At 40.6% G+C, this 20,982-nt stretch overlaps 1 protein-coding gene across 7 annotated transcripts in view; it reads left to right on the top strand.

Moving 5' to 3' along the window:
- Nucleotides 1–16,516, top strand: part of Kcnj16 (potassium inwardly rectifying channel subfamily J member 16) — a 50,459-nt gene extending 33,943 nt beyond the window's left edge. For 6 of the 7 annotated variants that reach the window (XM_046422650.2, XM_046422651.2, XM_046422646.2 and 3 more), the window contains one exon: nt 13,145–16,516. In XM_046422650.2, coding sequence (XP_046278606.1) covers nt 13,237–14,496 — 1,260 coding nt within the window. In that variant the 5' untranslated portion in view covers nt 13,145–13,236 and the 3' untranslated portion in view covers nt 14,497–16,516. Of the gene's footprint in view, nt 1–5,183; nt 5,336–13,144 lie in introns of all 7 variants that reach the window. The other variant, XM_046422649.2, reaches the window with a different exon arrangement.
- Nucleotides 16,517–20,982: the final 4,466 nt, after the last annotated feature.

The following is a 20,982-nucleotide window of genomic DNA, read 5'->3' as shown; positions in this document are numbered from 1 at the left end:
TCTGTGGTCAAGTTGGAAAGAGTGAGCTTCTTACGGACAGTAATAGTCCTCAAAATCCTTAGTCACAATCCTCAAAATACCTCAGATGTAGTTAACTATTGATTGAATGAAAGAATATGCATAAACCATTTCCATGATCTTTTCTAGATCATTGCAGGCATTTGGCTTATTTGGTTAAATGATATAAAAACTCTTAAGGTTGTTTTTCTGTTATTGTTATTATTATTATTATTACTATAATTATTATTATTATTTTGGTACTGGGGCTTGAACCCACGGGGCCATTACTACTGAGCTATACTCCAAGCCTTTGTTATTTTATTTCGAGACAGGGGCTCTTTAAGTTGCTGAGGCTGGCTTCCAACTTGTGATCCTCCTGCCTCAGCCTCCAGAGTTTGCTGGGATTACAGTTAGGATCTACTGTACCCAGTGCTTTAGAGACTCTTACTGGGAAGGTTTAAATATCTCAACATGAGATTGAAGGAAAAATATCCCCAAACTCAATTCCCCAGTGCCCCTCAAAAAGAATACTCAAGTCTGAGAAACGCTGGTATGGATCACTTCTGTTTTTAAGAAAGATATCACTGACTTGTTTTGTCTCTGTTTGTACAGATTATCATAGAAAATGAAATCCAAACCTTCCAGATCAGAACAGTATGATTTACTCTTTTTCTTCAGCACCATAGTGAAAACAGAAGTGTAACTGGTAGAAAAAAAGCATAGGAAATTAAATGCATGGAAATTCAAGAGTCTATCAAACACACTAACTCCTATTATCTCCCTAAATCTCCTATTATCTGTAGCAAGTGGCAATGCTTCCTTACCAAGGGGTCTCGGGAATGTGCACAGTAATAGACAGCTCATCTCACGTGGTAGGCAATATTCAGCTGTAAGTGTTGCCTTAGAGGCAGTCTTCCTAGGAGAAACTTTTGTCTTGCATTCAAAGGCCTTCTCAATTCGTCTGTATCCACAGGGGATATGGGAATGAAGCCAGCAGTTGAGAACACTTGCTTTATTTTCCTCCCCAATAAAGATGTCCTGGGTTTTCATTCTGACAGCTTAAAACAGAAACTGAATCATTTAAAGGTCAAAGAAGTTGTAGACACTATCCAGGGAGTTCCTGGTCTGCGAGCAAATCACATCTGTGAGCTCAGTGATTCCCGACAGATGGGACGAACTAATAAATAGACTCTCCGTCCATTGCCAAAGAGGACAACTTGTAGGCTGCTCTCACAAATGGGAAAATAGCAACAGAGAGCTAGGCTTTGGACGTCTGTTGAAATGCCACAAATACCAAACTCTGAGAAGGTCAAAAGTCATGGTACATATGCTTTCCATAAATCACAATTGTTTTGGAGCGAACAAGTTCTGTTCAAACAAAGCCACTCCCAAAAGGCACTGTATGGGAGTTGATAAAGGTCAGTGGTAGGTAACCTGGCACTGAGAACCACCACAAAGAGCACTGTTGTCACTCTTGAGATAAACATGGGTGGCCAGTACCTGATTTCTATGCTTCATGGCACTTGAAGTTCTTCTAGGCAGCTTCCCGTAGGTTATGAAGGTCAAGGCAATTAGATACTAAGGTCTGGGAAATTGCTAACCTTATAATTAACAGTGGGGGGAAAATGATAGTTAACTCTCTTTCGTATGGATTTGATAATGCATCCCAAGTCCTGCAGAAGATGACCCCACTTTCAATTATTATTTGATTGAGAATGTACTCAAATCAACATGCACTATGATTGTATCTTTACTACACACCAGGCACGGTGAAGGAGGTTCATGTTATCCTCACAGCCATCTATAGATGTGCATTTTCAGACGAGCAAAGAGAAGTTCAAAGAGGCTGAATGACTTTTGCAAAAATGCCGGGTGTTTCCAGTGATCAAGCAAGCATCTGAACTCAAACTCACATCTGTCAGAATGCAGCCCCAATCCTTAAAACTTTAGGGTAGTAGATCTCCACCTTGAGGATGCACAAAAGTCAAACGATATCATCAAATCAGGATGATAGGGATGAAGCCCAAAGATCCACAAGCGTCCTGTGCTCCCCTAGGACTTGGAAGGAAGTTGTTAGAAGGCTATGCTTTATTTATTTATTTATTGAGAAAACAGAACAAGAAGTTTTATTACTTTGCCAGTAAAGGAGAAACACAGGGGAACTCCTGTCCCAGAGATTGTGATTCTGACCATCAAGGGAACAGGTTTTCTTTCTTTTTTTTTTAGAGGTGATTCAAATGCTACATTCTATGAGTTTTTGGTCTAGAGTTGTAGTTCACTTGTTAATTTGAGAGATAGTAATTTCTGAGATCTTCTGGTACCATCTTCAGGCCAAATTATTTCCTTCTTGTGGTGGGTGTGTGTTCAAGGACAGATAGTTCTGCCTATGGTGGGAAAGAAAACTAATTCTGGGTGCCCACCCCACACCCGGACTAACAGATTAGGAACAGTAGAGATTAGGGAGGGTGAAGGAGAAATTTTTAAAGCACTGCTTGTGGCATATCTATGTGAGGTAGCAGAGTATGAATATGTATTTATTAAGAAGTAGGTTGGGGCAGCTATTTAAGCCCATCTGCACTCGAATTCCACAACTGCCTCCTCAGAGTTCATCCATTTAAAGCACCATTTACCTTGGGTGTTAAAAGTTTGTCAGTGTAGGACCAAAGTCCTACAATTGCATGAAAGCACAATTTTTAACATTTTCTTTCCAACGTTATTAAAATATTAAGATAAAAATAAGATTCCTAAAACAGACTTTGCTGTACCAAGCCCCAAAGTGAAAGTGTTAGCATTTAATATGGTTTAGAATGAAGAAGGAACAAGAGAAGGCCCTGAGGGGAAAACCCCTAAGATGCCCAAACAGTTCTAGCCGGCATTCAACAGCCCTGATTATCTCCCAACTGCTTTCATGATTTCTCCAATTGGTCTCTAGTGCCCAAATCTGATCCGTCTCTGGGCTCCCTCTTTCCTCCACCCCCTTGTTTTAAATGAGATCTGGTTTTACTTAGATGAATTAAATGTCACTATATTTGTTTCTGTGAATTGTTCCAGCAAAAATTACAGCATCAATGTCTGACTTTCAACGTCTGTAAGACTGTCTGCCTCTCTGGGCTATTTATAGCTGCCTTTTAAAAGGTCTAATAAATGCTTTTAGATGGATATTGGTTTGTTTTCTCTTTACACAGCCTCTGAATTAGTATGCTTCAGAGTATCAACTGAAAATACCTGGTTTTGTTTTTGCAAAAGACATGTATGTGTATCGTAAAATTTTAGATATATCAAAAATGTGAATAGAAGAAAACTGAGGAAAAAATAACCACACCAATCTGAGAGGGCCACAATTAATAGTTTGTTGTATATCATTTGCATTTTCTCCATGGTTAAATATATTTAAACTTAAAATGTTTTAGTTTCAAGCTGTTTTATAGTAATGTTTTTATTTGCACTAACCAATGTTTTAAATTTTTCCTGTCATTCTTCCATTTCCTCACTTTTGATGATTACAGGGTCATTATGTCATTATACCATTGCCTATAAACCAATAGCATACTTCTGAGATGGTTAGCTGAGAACTACATTTTGTCACAGCCTTCCAATGTAGCCAAGACTTTGCACTCATCCATAGTAATTTTCTTAGAATATTTTTTTTTTCAAGTGGAATTGCTGGATTTGAGGGTATACCAAATTCATAGACTATTATCATGTATAACTAACTGATGTTTAGAAGTATTTCAAATTAAATATGTGCATCTCCTACAGTTCAAATTAGGTATATATATATATATATATATATATATTTGAATATTTTTAAATGAAATTTTAAATTTTTTTAAATTTTAAATTTTAAATTTTTTAAATTTTAAATTTTAAACTTTTAAATGAAATTTTAATGTCATGCATTTGTATTTGAGAAGTCATATTTCTAATAATTCAGTTATAGATTTAACAAATGTAAACACTTTGTAGTGCCGGATACATATTATTATGATTTTCTTAAATTCCACATTTCCAGAGAGGTCTGCAGCATAGTTGGATGCAGTTCTCATACTGAGTCAGTCTCTACAAAGCTGCCAAATCCAAATGGATAGTATGAATTGTTTTTTTTTTTTTTTTTTTTTGAACTATCTATATACTGGCAACTACAGGTGGGGAAAGAGGACAAATGAAGGAAGGGAGAGCTGCATTTGGAATGCTGATTCTCTTACTGGAACTGATTCCCCTTGAGTATTAGTATCGTCTTTGTATTATTCAACCATTTATTCCTTCATTCCTTCAAAATATGATTAGGAAGCATCTACATGCTGCACATTATATTACCATTACATTACCATTATCAATAGCATGGATATAGTAGTAAGACAAGTGTGAACCTTTTCTCTCAGTGCTGACAATCTATTCCACGGAGCAAGATATCAATTCATCAATCATGCAGTTAGAGCAGGTTTGTCAAACTTTCCACTGAAGAGGCAGAGAATGTTTAAGGTAGTAAATACTTTAGGATTCGTAGACCACATGGTCTTTGTTACAACTACCCTACTTGTAGATATGTATGATGTAGGGAGAGAGGATTTCCCCTTATCCTCTGAGGTTTCAATAATTGAGTTTACGAAATAAACAGACAGCAGGGAGATTATTTCAAAACAAAAGAATATAAATGTATAATGGGCACTGGACACCACAGGAAAGAAGGGGAAATACCCGCAAAACCAGTGAGATGTGAAAACAAACACACTTGCTCCTAGGAGAGGAGTGAGAGGGTGGAAGGCATCTGAGGGGAGAGGAAATGACTTGGGTGAATGATGAGCAGGTCCCTAGGAGAAGAAGCGATCCTCTGTGACAAAGCTGGTGGGGTGTGGTGTGGACTTCCAGTCTCTTCCTTGTGAAATGAGTTAATCTTCCCTGACTGATAAAACTCCTGGGGAAAGAATTGATGACATTTGATTTTCTCTTGAAAGATCTACCTGTGAGCAAATACAGGGGACCCCAGGGGGCTTCTGTCTGCATCCACAAGTTCCCTCAGTTTGAAGTCTCCAGAATACTAAAGTGACAACTTTGGAGTGGCATTTCCTGAAATCCTTCAGTGTCAACACATGGCCACAGACAATAGAAAAATTTTGATGGGAGGGTATTCTAATAAAACTTTATTTATAAAATAACCACTACAAGTCCCATTTGGCCTTCAGGTTGCAGTTTTCTAACCCCCGGGTCAATGAAAAAGAAGATGCAGTGGAGAGCTCTATCCATCGCCAAACAGTGAGGAGAGTGGGAGAATGTACTCCAGGCAGACAGGCAGAGGTCAGATACATACAACCCAGAGGAGTACGGATTACACAAGGTATTTTAGATGCAGTGGGAAGACTTTGGAGGATTTTGAGCACAGAGGGGCAGGTTTTTATTTTGTTTTAAAAATAGAATAAAGTGCAGCAATGGCAAAAAGGAGAGACATGTTGGGAAGGTGTTGCTGTGGCCCACTGAAGATGTGGTCTATTGAAGATGGGATGGCTTTGCCAAGAGTGAGGGGCAGCCAGGTGACTACTCTGAAGGTGGCCCAATGTATTAGGGCCTGCTGATATTTATATAATAGGACTCAGGAAATGAATTAGATTGTACACTTGCATATGGGAGATATTTTAAAAATGTACGTTAAAATGATCTTCAACTGATTTTCTTCTATTGTTCAAACAACAAAACTATCACTAGTTAAAACAGCAGAAGAAAATGTCATGGAAAATATATCTGGTAACTTATAGCATCCAAAGAATTATGGAAAGAGAGAGAGAGAGAACCTAATTTTGGCAAAAGGAAAGGCAAAAAGAAAACATTACCTCAGGGACTGTCTGCTAAAAAGTTATGATTTGTGTCTTTTCCCCTGGGCACTTAGATATGCATCATATCAACACTGGCTTCCTGATTCCTTGTGGTTGCCTGACATAAGAGCATTTATCACCTTTTCTTAAGACACAATCTTGATTGGTCATACCTGGACCATGTGACCCTGCTGTGGATTCAGGGGGAGAAGCACTATAGTGAGAGATGGCTTCTGCTCCATCTAGGGGTATCATATTAATCCCAGTCACAATCATCTCTTACCCTGTCATTGATATAGCTTCCTGGCTTACCTTCCCTGGTCTGCTCTTTGAGCTCTGCGGCCAGTTTTCTACTGTGATCTTTTCAAAATGCAAAAATTATCATGCAAAACACCTATTTCAATAGCATTCATTGTTCTTGGGAGACAGAGCCCAAACTTTAATGCTACGTATAAGATCTTTTATGCTGTGACCTTTTTTCTAGCCTTGTCTCTCTCTTCTTCCACTCCTGTCCACATTTAGCTCTTTGGAAAGCATGCCCTATGCATCTCGGAGTCACAGGGCCTTGGAAAATATTTTTTACTCTGCCTAGGAAGCAGTTTTTTTCCTTCTGTTGGTTAATTCTTATTTATTCTTCATACCACAGCTTGAACATTCCTCTCTCTCAGACTAAATTAGGACCTACTATGAGGAGCTATCAGAGGCAAAATGTTTATTTATGTTAAAGGTTAAAGGGTGACTATAAAAAGACACCTTCAAGGTGCTAGCCATTGTACTCTCATAGCATTCAGTCCTCACAAAAACATTTTGAGCTAAATCAGCTACTGTTCCCGTGTTCTAAATAAATACCATGGGGCTTAAATGGTATTTATTTAGACCTGCTAGAGCCATAACTAGAATCCAAGTCTTTGATCTCCCCTCCTGCCCTTTATCCACTTTCCTGCAGAGTAGCTTGTACTGCAGCCTGTGGTAGAAGGAGATTAATATTCAAGGTTTAGGATCATCATTCTGGATGAGGGAGGCAAGAGATGAGGCAGAAGGCAGGCTGTTTTGTAAGATAGGTGGAACAGGTGAGAGATCAGGAAAATCTGAGTTCAGTGATAAGATGCAGATGAGTTCCCATAAGGACAGGTTCTCATGAGAACCAGGCCTTAGAACCAGGCCAGCAGGAGCCAAGCTTCATCTAGAGATACTGAGAGCCTTAACAACCACTTGTTGACTGTCTTAAACAAACAAACAGGAGAGGGAATGGGGTCTGAGCTGGGAGCATTCTTCCCTAAGGTGTGTGTGAAGAGCAAGTTCTCAGGTCCTGGGCCAAACCTTCTCTGATGTCTCTGATAAGCAGCAGCCTCCCTCCTGGCTTCTGGCCCTTCTCCACATTGGCACTTTATTTTACTTTCTCTGTGGTAGTTATTACTGTCTCAGATTCTTGTTTCCAGTTTATTGATGTGCACCTCCCTAGTATAAACTTCACATAGGTGGAATTCTGTTCTCCAGGGCCTGAAAGCGAATGGCACACAGTAGGAATACAGTTTTTTTTTAATATAATATTTTTAAAAAATGAAAATAATTAGTAACAATTTCTCCTGTAGGGAATTTAGAGGTCATTGGGGAAATGCTTTCTTTGCACAATAAAGAAATATTGAATTATATCTTTTAAGTGGGATCTTATCACACCTAAGTTCTGTACCTACCCAGATCCAGCTCCAGGGAAAATCACAGCGTGTTGGGCTAGCATCCAACCAGGACAGGGATGGACAGGCCTGTTGGCAAGATAAGAACAAGAAACCATCAGAACCATCATCCACATACAATTCAAGACAAAAGAATAAGCAGGATAATCATCTTGCGAATTTCTTTAACCTGTAAACTGTGCCAAGCTTGTCAGGCTTGTTTCTTTAAGTTGGTTCCCCAGAATAATTAATCAAATTTTCATACTGAGTTAGAAGTACAGGTGTGTATGTGTGTTTGTGTGTGTGTGTGTGAGTTTGTGCATGCGTGCATGTGCGCGTGCACGTGTATGCAAAACAAGGAAGAGGAAATCATTCTTAATGGACCATTGTGAATAAGAAAGAAAAATTATCTAGTTTCTGGGGCTTTAGGGAACTAGTGGAAGGACAGAGAAGTGGCCCTTATGGCTTGGTGGTAAGGAACATTGATACCATCCTTGTCAGTGGAAAGCCTTATGAGACACTAAAAGCAAAGTAATTTTACAAAGGAGGAAACTGAGTCCTTAAAAAATTTGGGTCAACATAATGCTTCGTGACCATCTTCTATGGGCTTATTACAGGATATGGTATCTCCCTATCCATTATTTCATTCATATCTAACAGTAACTCAGTAACATGGGTATTATGCCCCTATATCAAGAATAAGTATATTGAGGTTTAGAGAAAAATAACTTATAAAAAGTGCTCTGGAAGTTGAGGACAGACCTGGCACTAGGGTCTGCCTTCTCTTTCAGGGTTTCTCTATTATACAAAAAAGAAAAAAAAAAACACTGAGACTAATTCTTATTAAAATAATTTGACCTTTAAACCAAATTACACGGAATCATAATTCATGTTATTTTGTTACAATTTATTTTATTTTTAATTAAACATAACATGTATCCATATTTATGGGACACAGGGTGATATTTTGATACATACATACATGTAACGATCAAACTGATTTTAATACAAACTTGACATGCAGAGGAAAACGAAATCCCAGTCTCCAAATTTCTACTTCCTTATAGAACATAGCAGCATCTGGGCGAGGACGGATTTATGATGAGGATATAGATATCCCCTTAGGAAAAGCTGGGCTGGAAACAGGACTTCGGGATAATGTCACTGGTGATGCTCTGTGTTTCTATCCCCGACTGCAGCTTCAAACTGGAGCTGTGAAGGAAGCCAGGGATTTGTGAACCAAGGAGAAACTGAAGCCAGATATCGGGGGATTTGGAGAAGTCTGGACTGTATCCTAGAAGGTTCGGAGTGAAGCAGGAATTCAGAGGCGGAATGTAGAGCTTCCTCTAAGTGTCTGTATGTCTTATCAGAATTCCAAGCAAAACAGGGCCCTTACCCCAAGCAAGGAGCTGTGGAACAGGCTTTGAACAAAGTAGGAAAACAGCCTGACTGTGTAGGGTCTGTCGTAGATCAACCCCCCTCTCCCCTTCCTCTATGAGGAGTGCCCACCCGCACTGTGCCACCACCTGTCTGCATTCCCTGATTGATCTGTTCTCCCACCCCTTCAGTGTCTTTGCTGATTCCCGAAGAGCTCGACCGACCAAACCTGTGTTCAAGGCCAATGACCTGCTTGAAGAATTAGGCCATCTCTTCTACTCTCTATCCAGTAGGCTCTCACATTTCCACCAAAACATATCTAATAGTTGCCAGGAGAGTACTTTGATTACTACTGATGATTTGCATTGACTTCTCTGGTCTTTGATGTGGGAAAGAGGGTACTTTTAACCTCAAAGGGCACGGACAACAGTAATTGAATTTACCAAAGAATTTTTCGACCATTTGTTTTGGTGGTGCATCACAAATTATACAATTAACCAGGCAACGAATATATTTGTGTTCAGTAGATGCTGGAGACAAGATCAGATTTTATTATCAATGTGGCACCAGTTTGTACCCTCAGCATGCTAACAAAAAATATACGTTGGACCAGGTGCAGTGGCTCTCCCTTATAATCCCAAGTACTCTGGAGGCTGAGGCAAGAGGATTGCAAGTTGATAAAAAGGAGAGAGGATGTTTCTCAGTGGCAAACTAACCCTGAATTCAATCCCTAGTCCTTCAGCACACCCCAAAAGCTTACTTTTGAAGGACTATCTGCAATAGTATGCAAAGTCAATAAATGAATGAGACAATGTGGCAAAATGGCAGGAAAAACATGCTTGAAAATCTATGAGTCTGACTGAGACAATTTTGTACATCAAGAAATGAGGAAAAACATGTTGGGTACTTGTAGGCTTTGTTGAAAATATTCCCTGCTGTTGATGACCCATTTGAAATGTGCTGAATTAGTTGACTGTTTTTTAATCCATTGAAGACTTACAAGGTTAAGAACTAGATGCACATCCTGCTAGTCAAGTTGATTAAGAAAAAACATTTTTATGTCTGAATTTCATATGATAAGCTAGATGAGAAAAGTGGCCAGCAGGATTGGGTGGTTTAACCCCACCAACTTCTTCTCTCCCGACTTCCTCCAGGGCATCAAGTAAGTCAAGGGGCCTCTTAGGCTTTTCTTGGTGTCTTGGACATTTTAATAAGCTCTGATGACCTTCTGAGGGTTTGCCATCCTGACCTTGCTACTGTCCTTACTCTAGTCTCATTTGTAAGAGTCCATGCTTATGGCCAAGGAATCTCAGGGCTCTCCCCACCTTTGTGGTTAACTATCTGGCAAAATGGGCCTCAGCACTTACCTTGGAACTTCATGTTCCATAATTTTGAAATTACAATTGATCTAATTTCCTTTCTCAATTTTTTTTAAAAAAGAAGGAATTTTAAACCCAATAAAATAGTCACCATCACTTTCTAGACAGCAACATGCAAAATTAAATACGGAAGTAGGGAGATTGCAAATGCTTTTTCATGATGGAACTGAAGGCATCAAGATGATTATGCAAACATTTAGGCAAATATAAGGCTGGGGTTTAATTCTAAGAAACACAATGTTAAATATGGAATTCCAGTCAATCCATTGGTGCTCTCCTTTGCTAGTTGATGGCAAGCAGTTGTTCATATTAACACAATGTACTAACCAAGAGGTTAGCTAATGTTTATTTTGTTTAGCTGTTTTGACCAAAGGGCCTCCATAAACTTCTTTCCTCATAGTGTATACTGAGAAATAGGTAATATGATTTATTTGGCTATCATCTTCCATTTAGCTTGAAGACATTTGTCATAAGAAATGCATCAATTCCATGATCAGAGAGAGTCAAAGAATAAATGAATACAGTTTATGGACCTTAGTAGAATCTGAAAGCTTGTCTCCAGATCAGTTGCAATGAATGATCCCAATAATGAACCACATCAGAAGATGGCACATAATTCTCACAGTTGTAACTTGTACTTCTAAAATTGTTCCATTGTTCAGCAACAAATTTTCCACATAATTGAATTTGCTCGCTGGTAACTTGAATTAATTGAAAATTCATGCACCCATTAGCGTGTTTTGGAAGGTGTTTTAAAAGTGGCTTGTTTAGAACAGTTGCTGGCACCCCTGGAATTCACAAGGATGCCAACCAAATGCCATTTCAAATAAAAAGTGTTTTTCTCTTTTGGCAACATGAAAGAGCAGAGTTACACAGTAGCTCTTAATTTATGAACTATGCTTTCTAACTTTCAGCCTCCCATGATACATGCAATTTTCTTTAAGGAATCAGGGTAGGAGCATGTAATAAAAACAAAAATCCTATTTCCACATCTGCTTTTTAATTTGAAATCATATGGGCCTCTGATTCTAATTCATCCCATTCTGAGGCATCCTGGATCAAGTAGGAGCAGAGATTGAATCCCATAGTGACTTCTATTTGTAGTGTCATTTAATGGCGAATGAGACAGGAATCTCCAAGGGTCAATGGATGGTGATTGTTAAAGCAACTAAATTTTGGCAAATTTTCTATTTGTTTATGCTACAGACAAAGTTTATGGCACTATTTTACGTTCTATATTCCAGAAAGCATTTTGGCAGCCCCAGGTCATGTTCTGAAGTTATAGAATCATCCTCCCAAAACCGTGCTGTCAGTGCTGACCAGCAAGAGGACATAGCTACTCAGAACAGATCAGGCTGAGAGGCAGGCAGGTGGACAGAGAAATCCACTGGAGCCTAACAGTGTTTTGGGGCGGTGAGCTGAGTGCCTCCTCCTAAGTGGTCCACTAAACAAAGAGTTCATTGTAAGTGGGCCTGATCCCTAGCAGAAAGAGGACAATGATTCAATTTCAGTGGGAGTAGTTAACTCTTTCTTCCCTTTTTCAGGGAGGACGGGTGTTGAGTGAGTATTTAGTGACTCTTTTCCCTGGTTGGTAGCAGGGGATCTTAGTGTCAGGGACAGTATTTATTTTTACTGCATTTTCTATGCAGCCGAATGGCAGGATCCTCTTGTATGATCTCCCTTCCTGCACTCCCTTTCTTCCATCTAGCATAAGTGGAGTATGCAGAACACACATTCTTAATAATCACTAAATCATTAAAATGGTCCGCAGTTAGTTCTCTGTTTTATTTTCATACAGAAGTGACTAAAGAGGATTTTTGACTTTGTATTTTTAGAGTTTACTTTCAAATTTGATCTGGGAAATCCATTGGTCTATATCAAGGATACTGAAAACGATATGTTGTGCTTTAACTTTTTCACAACTGAGCTTAAAGGGAGAACAATGATACTTTGCCTGGGGTTGGTTGTGAAGGCATCGGAAAACCAATGAAGAGCTAGAGAGAAGGATCCAACTGTGTGGCAGTAGGCTCCCTTTAAGAGAGAACAAGATTAGCAACTTTGGCAAATTTTAGGTTTCTATTCAGAGGGAAAGAGACGAGCTGCCAATGTCTGGGGGGGGGGTGGATAAAAGAATGAAAGAAAGGATGGATGTTATGAGACAAAGGCAGAAGCAACTCTACACCTTACCGAAAGCTTACCTGGGAGTGGTTTTAACTCCTCTAGGGTAAGAAAAAGTATTTTCCAGTTAAGACTAAGGGTGGAGCTAGGGGGAAGGTGTTTAATCTGCAGTAGATGCTCCGGGGTTCTGCTGTATCCTGGGAAGCACACAAGGAAGAGAAGTGTGTGTGGAAAGAGAGACAAAGCAGCAGGCAGTGGAGGTGAGGACCACTTATTAGCAACCAGCACGTAAGTTCCATTAAGTGGAGGTAGAAACTATTTCTTGTGTTGTTCTCCAAGGAAAACCGTATGGATTCAGCACTGGGAACACTTATAAGACTGCTGGACAAATAACCAAATTATAGTTTACCTTTGTCTATTATGAATTAGTTTATTTTCTAGATGCCCTCATGCAAGAAGAATCTACAAAAACAAAAGCAAATGTTTTCTATCCTCAGGTCTGAAAGAGTAGTGAGGTATCATTTGGTATAATCATAGTGTTTACTCAAGCTTTCCGCATATAGAAAAAAAATGTTATTTTCTCTGATCGCATATTTTGTTGCTATCACGACGACTCTATTGAATTCTAAACTGAAACGAGAAATCAATACTGAATGTCTCTATGGTTCAAACGAAGTCGTAGCTATTTCAGATGGCAGATAATTGCTGCAGATTTGTCCAATGGCTATGAAGGTAGAAATCCAAAGCTAAAAGTTCAGTGGGTTTAATTTTCTTATTTATTTATTTTTAGATCTTAACTGAAAAAAAATCAAGAACCATTAACACACCTAGAACGATTACTGCTACAGAACTCAACTGAATGCCCTAAAGACACAACAGAGAATGAGCTATTACGGCAGCAGCTATCGAATTGTAAACGTGGACTCCAAATACCCAGGCTACCCTCCAGAGCACATCATAGCTGAGAAGAGGAGGGCCAGACGGCGTCTCTTGCACAAAGACGGCAACTGCAATGTGTACTTCAAGCACATTTTTGGGGAATGGGGGAGTTACATGGTGGACATTTTCACCACTCTGGTGGACACCAAATGGCGCCACATGTTTGTGATCTTTTCTTTGTCTTACATTCTCTCCTGGTTGATCTTTGGCTCCGTCTTTTGGCTGATCGCCTTTCATCATGGAGACCTGCTCAATGACCCAGACGTCACACCTTGTGTCGACAATGTTCACTCTTTCACGGGGGCGTTTTTATTCTCCCTGGAGACCCAGACCACCATAGGGTACGGTTACCGTTGTGTCACCGAGGAGTGCTCGGTGGCAGTGCTCACGGTGATCCTGCAGTCCATCTTAAGCTGCATCATCAACACCTTTATCATTGGAGCTGCCCTGGCCAAAATGGCAACTGCCCGGAAGAGAGCCCAGACCATCCGATTCAGCTATTTTGCTCTGATAGGCATGAGGGATGGGAAGCTTTGCCTCATGTGGCGCATTGGTGATTTCCGACCAAACCACGTGGTAGAAGGGACAGTGAGAGCCCAGCTTCTCCGCTATACAGAAGACAGCGAAGGGCGGATGACAATGGCATTTAAAGACCTCAAGTTAGTCAATGACCAGATCATTCTAGTGACCCCAGTAACAATCGTTCACGAGATTGACCATGAGAGTCCCCTGTATGCCCTCGATCGCAAAGCAGTGGCCAAAGACAACTTTGAGATCTTGGTGACCTTTATCTACACTGGTGATTCTACTGGGACCTCTCACCAATCGAGGAGCTCCTATGTGCCCCGAGAAATCCTCTGGGGCCACAGGTTTAATGATGTCTTGGAGGTGAAGAGGAAGTATTACAAAGTAAATTGCTTGCAGTTTGAGGGAAGTGTGGAAGTGTATGCCCCCTTTTGCAGTGCCAAACAGCTGGACTGGAAAGACCAGCAGCTACACAACATGGGAAAGTCATCACCCGTCCGAGAATCCTGTACCTCAGACACCAGTGTCGGAAGAAGGTCCTTTAGTGCAGTTGCCATCGTCAGCAGCTGTGAAAACCCGGAGGGGACCACCACCTCTGTCGAGGAGGAGTGTAAGGAAGCTCCTTATCGGAAAGCTCTCCTGACTCTAAATCGAGTCTCCATAGAGTCCCAGATGTAATCCCGCACATAAGTGGGGCTCCTGCTTGATCTATCTTCAGCCAATCACCTAAGGCAAGTAGTTGTAATCATGGCTTTAAAAAATGTTACAGCTGTGTTCTGGTGATGGTAGTAAGTAGAGTAGGTTAAACTCATAAAAAAATAATATATACATTCCATAGCTTTATGTCATCAAAATTTATTTTTTTTTTGCTAGCAATTTGGTTTAGAAATCTATTATGAAGACTAGAGGAGTAAGTTTCGTCTCCTCTCATTATCTCATTTACTTGTACCTTCAATTGGAGGAACAATTTTCAGTAATGGGGAATAAAGGCAAGGTGCTAAAATCAGGAAAGACTGGAAGACAGGAAAACTAGAACGAGTACGTTTTTTAATCTATAGAAAATGATAACTGGAGAGTGCTTTCTTGTAAAAAGCATCCTGTCGTCTAACCAAGACACATAAGCCATGCCTTGAGTACCGTCATATTGAGATACATAAATGTGAAATCATTGGCCAGACAGAGTCATCGAATCTGCCTCTCACGGTGTCTCAGTATCAGCAGGCAGAGACAGGGGCTGTAAAAAAACTGGACAGTGCACCAATTCTGGGACTTTTCCCACTGCCGCTTGCCTGGGTAACTAATGAGCACTGGAGCTAAGTAACCCTGTGGCAGAAGAAACATTGACATTGTCATTTAGAGCGGTATCACTCTCTCAAAGACAGTTGTGGACATCCTCAGACCCTTTGAGAGAGAACTTGGCCTCTGACCTGAAAGCCTGCAGTATGGGCTGCTATGCAAGGAATAGAAGCCTCCCTCCCCACCACTCCCTGCTCCTTGGAGCAGGTGCGGAGAGAAGGATGTATTCATTTGTGCCCAGAAACATCTTGGTCACCTTATAAGACATAAATGCCTCTAGTTCGAAATTGAAAATAAAATCTTTTGTTGAACTTGGAGCAAGCATTCATATGGATGATTTTGTGAAATATAATACAAACAAGGCAATTTTAATATATATTAAATGAAGAATCTAAATGTTAGGGGACTAGTTACATTTTAGAACATGCGATAAATTTCTATACTCTGTTTCTAGGTTAATAGCTATCAAATTATGATTACTTTAGGCATAAATTCAATCACCTTTGAGGGAAGAATCAATTTCAGAATTATCAATTGAGGCATAATTAGCTACATTTGAAATTATTTGTGTGTGTGTGTGTGTGTGTGTGTTTTCTGTTGTTACTGCTCTGGCAATAAGTGTATGTTACAGATTTTATTTGTTTATTTTATTTAAATATACATCTCTATAGACATACACACAGTTTCTGTTTTCTTTCTGGAAAATCAATCTCTCTCTCTCTGTCCCCACATTTTTCTTTCTTTCTCTCTTCCCTTCCTGCCTGGCTTCTCTCCTTCATTGCTTCTTTCCCCTCTTTCTACTGCCCAGAAGCAAGTTACTTTTTAAATGAACACATGAAAAATCTGTCATTCCCGTTGACTTGTGAAATAAAAAATTTGCTTAGGTCATAAGTTGCAAAACTCTCCTGGACCTTAACAGAGATCTAAGTGATGTACATTTTGCACATTTTTTTCTGTCTTGCTTCAGGAATGCAAATTCCATTTTTTTTAAAATCACACACACTCACACATGGAAAATTTGGATTTGATAGCAGCAATTATTTGACAAAATTAGAGTATTACAATCTCCAAGGTAGAAAAAGAATAATCAGGACAATAATCAGAAAGCACTCCTCACTTTTTTTTTTTTTTAGTTTACTTTCCCCAGGTCTAGATTTCTTTCCCCATTTTGCTTCTGGATGATGTTTGCCTGGATAATATCAGATCAGGGGTATTGACATTCAGTTAAATACATTCTTTTGTGCTGTGTGCCTCTACAACCAAATGCTCAAATGGAAGAGAATGTAAAATCTGCAGTGATGTGCGAGAATTGTCTCTAATTTTCTGTGTTGATTTCTAACACACTTGGAAACTCCCCAATGTTAATAATAAAGATCTTAAAATAAAAATAATGCTAAATGAATGTGCAGATAGTTTATTCTCTGTAGTGCAAACTCTATTTGGTGATTAAAAGAATGCTGTCTTATATAATGATAACATAGGCAGTACGGTCAACCATTTTCATGTTTGTTTTTTTTTAACAGCTTGTGGACAGCTATGTCTGAAATAACAATTAGTTGCTTCTGTGAGTGTTAAAAAAAGGTTCTGTGCAAAATGGCTGTTCTGGTTTTAAATGCTCCATTGATGATAAGTAGGTTGAATATTTTTTCTGATGCCATCCGTCTTCTCCCTAAAAATGAAATGGTGCATTGGAGTTAATTAGATGGAGAACAAATCGTGGTATCAGGTATTGTTCCAGGGTGTGCTCAGTCTGAGAACAATGCCCTGAGGGGGAAATAAACCCAGAGAGACAGAAGGAACTCCTATTTTCATGTGCTACCACTCCATCAAACACTGATATGCTTGAAACAGATAGGCTTAGTCTCCACCACAAAATAGTGAGGTGGACATTTTAAGTCTCATTTCTTCAAATGCCCAATTCTAAGCTTCTTCCTAACAAATTGCTAATTGGAACAACAATGTGCTCAGGTTAACAAAAAATTGCAGTACATGGGGCAGGGGACTTATATGGCACTGTTCTGAGCTATATAATCTCAGCAGAGATCTCCCCAGGATAGCCTTTTTGAAAGCTCTTTTTTTATAGGGGCTGAATTAGCTGACATACACCCTTACACTCTCTGTGGACCTCAGACTTGATGGCTGATGCCCTTGCCGCCATATTGTAATGAGGCAAATCAAGGATACCTCCTTCAAGGAAAAATGGGAAGACAAGAGAGAGACTGCACCCCTAGATCCCATATCTCCAGACTTTCTTTGCATGAGTGCAAATAGTTATGATCTCTGACAGAGTAAGTAAGCCATAGGTGCAAAGGGAATTATGAATATATGAATAAATTCCAGTAGATGAAAAAAAAATGAACCCCAATATTATGTATAACTATAATGTGCCAAAGAATGTATTTTTAAACAGATAAAAATGCTTTATCAAAAGTATATAATAGCATAAACTTACTAAAATAAATTATATATTTTTACAATTAAAAAAAAAAAAAAAGAAAACAAGACAGGTAAGAGAAAAAAGCGATGTAGAGTCCAAATCCAACTGTGCATGATGTTTGATGGAGCCAGTCGCTGTGGAAAGGGCATGTTTTCTGGGGTGCCTAGGAAATGCCATTATCAGTGTAAAACAAACACAAGGGACTTGGTCTGGGCCTGGAGATCCCTCTGAGTCTGGTGGCCAAGGGACCTGGTGGCAGGGCCTGCAGTGGAGATGCCCTTTTTCTTTTTCTTCCCCAGAGCAGCAATGCAGACATTCCCAGCTGCAGTGGGACTTTCACTTGGTCGGACACTCTGACGTCCTGGAGGCCTGGCAGGGGCAAGGCAAGCACCACACAGCTGGATGGGGTGGGAAGGAGCCCAAAGCAAACTGCACAGAAGACTCTGCTCATGCGGCCTTGGCAGACCCCAGAGAGACCAAAAGGCTTCCATTTTGAGTGTTTGAGGGGAGGATCATACATACAAGGACCCTGCACCCCTACTTGTTCTTCTGACTTCCGAGTTGGGGTTTGGATAGGTATGAAGGCAGAATTAGATAGACAGTCAGTATGGATAGGTAAATTGAGTCAGATCAGATCTAGGAGGCCAATTTGAGTGAGTCCTGGAAGTTGGAGACTGTCCCCTGAAGGGATTGAAATGCCTTCAGAGCCCTTCCTCCACCCTATCAAGATAACAGCCTGGCTCCAACCTGTTGCCCAGGAATTGCCCCTCCCTACAGAGAGTTCTAAAGTTGTTAATTAATGTGTCCTGGACTGCTCCCTCCTCCAGGGCTGCTCCATCCTCCCAACCAGGCCCTTCACCCCATCCATCTGCCTCTCACCTTTTGGCCATCCCATCGAGCATCTCCTGGGCCTGGTCAGGACCAGGAAGGAAAGAGATAAGGAGAAGAGAGCAGGAGAACAAAGGAAGCCTAAGATATATTTAAAAAGGCAGAAGGCCTTGCTTCTTGGGATACCAGGATACCAGCTATGGCCCCCTTCTCCCTCCCTGGAGAAACCTGTGTTACCCCTTTTTAAATAAACCCTGCTTCACATGCTTCACGTGCTTCTCTAATGTTATACTTCATCATGTGAAGGAGCAGAATTCATCACGGAAAACGAGGGGTATCAGGTGTATGAGAGATTCTCTCGGCCATTTTTTAAATGATTAGGCACCAAATTACACTCAGTTTAAAATATCCTGCAAGCCACATCCATTGCAGCCATGCACACTGCTGTGGCGAACCCCTTACAGGGAACATTGCCAAATCCAGTATTGTTTTGTTTTGTTTAATTTTTTTTTTTTGTGGTTGTAGATGGACAGAATGACTTTATTCTATTTGCTTATTTATATGCGGTGCTAAGGCTCAAACCTAGTGCCTCACACATTGCTAGGCAAATACTCTGCCACTGAGCCCCAGCCTCAACCCAAGCCCAGTGTTTTTTAAGGTAAGTGTCACTGCTGCGTAGATACCAGGCCTCCACCCCTGGTGAAGCTCTATGAATTGCAAAGCCCTGTCTCGCCTCCACCTTAAAAATCAGTGTGGCTCCTGCTCTCTCACTGTCATTTTTAAAGGAGCAGGATGACCCATTCCGTGAAGAAAATAAGACAATAAAAACTGAGCACCCCCCACAAAATGTAACTGGGGAGGCCCCAGCACAGAGTGAGCTGAAGGGACGCTCTTGGCAAATTCTGTGCCAAGATGCTCCCGGATCTGAGATCTCTGAAAACAAAAATGAGCCTCTGAGACTTAGTTTGGATAAAACTGGGGCCAGAAAGCAAGCACAGCCCTTGACAGGGCATTTTTCTAAAAAAAGACGTAATGGCAATGTGGCCTCAAGGGACACCATCTCTGGCCTGCGCTGCTCTGGAAATTTTGCTTCCGGAGGAAAAACTTTACCTTCCCAAGGGCTTCTGTCACTGCTGCTGGTTTATAAAGTGACTTAAGACGTTCCTCCTAGGACCTCTTGGTTAGGTCATGAGAGTCTTTGAAGCACAGGCTGCCTCTTGCCTCCTCCTCCTCCTCTCCTGGCTGCCTGTCCTTGGGAATGTCCTTGCCTGCAGTTTAGAATCCTTTATGCAGAATCCGAAGACTCATTTCAACTCCCCTGAAGGTGCTGATGTTCAATAGGCTCTCTCTCAGTTGCAGGGGCCCTAATAAGGAAAATAAAATAAACAATTGCATTTTGCTCTTTGGTCTCATTGATTTATTCTATTTTATAAATATTGTAAAGTGAACGGATACTGGGTCTCCTGTCTGTCAACCCAAGAAAAAGCAGCTGGACAGAGATAAAGAGTCTTCTAAATAAATAAGTCCATTTGTGCAGGGTGATCACTCATCACTTGCCTGGATGGAAACTTCGGAGACTCCTCAGGCTGCAGAGAGAGCAGGTTAATTATTCAAAGTATTTGAGCAAACCCGGTGGATGAAAACCCAAATACTATCCTGCTAAATTACAGAGCTAAAGAATGCTTTTTTCTCTACTGTTATCATTTACCACAGGGGCCTATAAAACAGCCTTAATCACTATCTAAGTAACTTGAACTTGAGACAGAAAGAGCCCCAAGAGGTTTAGTCACTGTGAAAACATCTTCACAGAAAGTTATCAGAAACCTTCAAATTTCCACATAAAATACCTCAAGCACAGGCAATGCTCACTGTGGTCAAACGCCCTTTATGAGAATTAGAAGCACATGTCGGAGATCAATTAGTTACTGTGCTGCTGGTTGATTCTTTCTGACATTAGTTTGCCTGGGGAAGGGAGGCTGGCCACAGGGGCGGGGGAAAAGACAGAGTTAGGCCCTGTCAGCAGCCAATTCCAGAACCAAAAGGTTTTTAGGACATCATCTCATTTAATCAGATCCCATTTTGCATTGGAGGAAACCTATGACTCTGGGAAGTTAATCTGCCCAAAGAGACACAGATGTGGAAGGCACAGCCGAGGCAGGACACTACATCACCAGTGACCAGGGCTCTTTGCATCACCCCAGGGCACCAGCACTCCGGATGCTTCCCAAGGTTGAAATATTGTCATGTTACAATCGTTCAATGGAAAATGTGATCCCGTCAAAACCCTTTGCTGAATAGAAACCCAACATTTTCTAGGAGTGCTACTCTATTCATCAGTCATTAATTATTTAGAGAGATTGGGCCAAGAGAAAGAAATATGGAAAACGAATGGTAAGGCCATGATGAATGAGGATAGTCTTCAAAAGGCAGATGAAACAGATGGAATTTAGTAAAACAAAACAAAAAAAAAAAACCCAGCTCAGACCTTTTCAGGGAAATGCTCATGTACAGCACAGCACACCCCTGGTACTGGTCCACGCCTCCCAGCCTCTCACCTTGGAAGCAAGGGATGCTGAGTTCTCAGACAGGGCCAGCCTTAGGGA

The sequence above is a fragment of the Marmota monax genome, unplaced genomic scaffold, assembly GCF_021218885.2.
Source record: "Marmota monax isolate L192 unplaced genomic scaffold, Marmota_monax_Labrador192_F-V1.1 WCK01_AAM20220418_F8-fsc00173, whole genome shotgun sequence".
Classification (NCBI taxonomy): domain Eukaryota; kingdom Metazoa; phylum Chordata; class Mammalia; order Rodentia; family Sciuridae; genus Marmota; species Marmota monax.
This window is presented reverse-complemented; position numbering and strand designations above follow the sequence as displayed.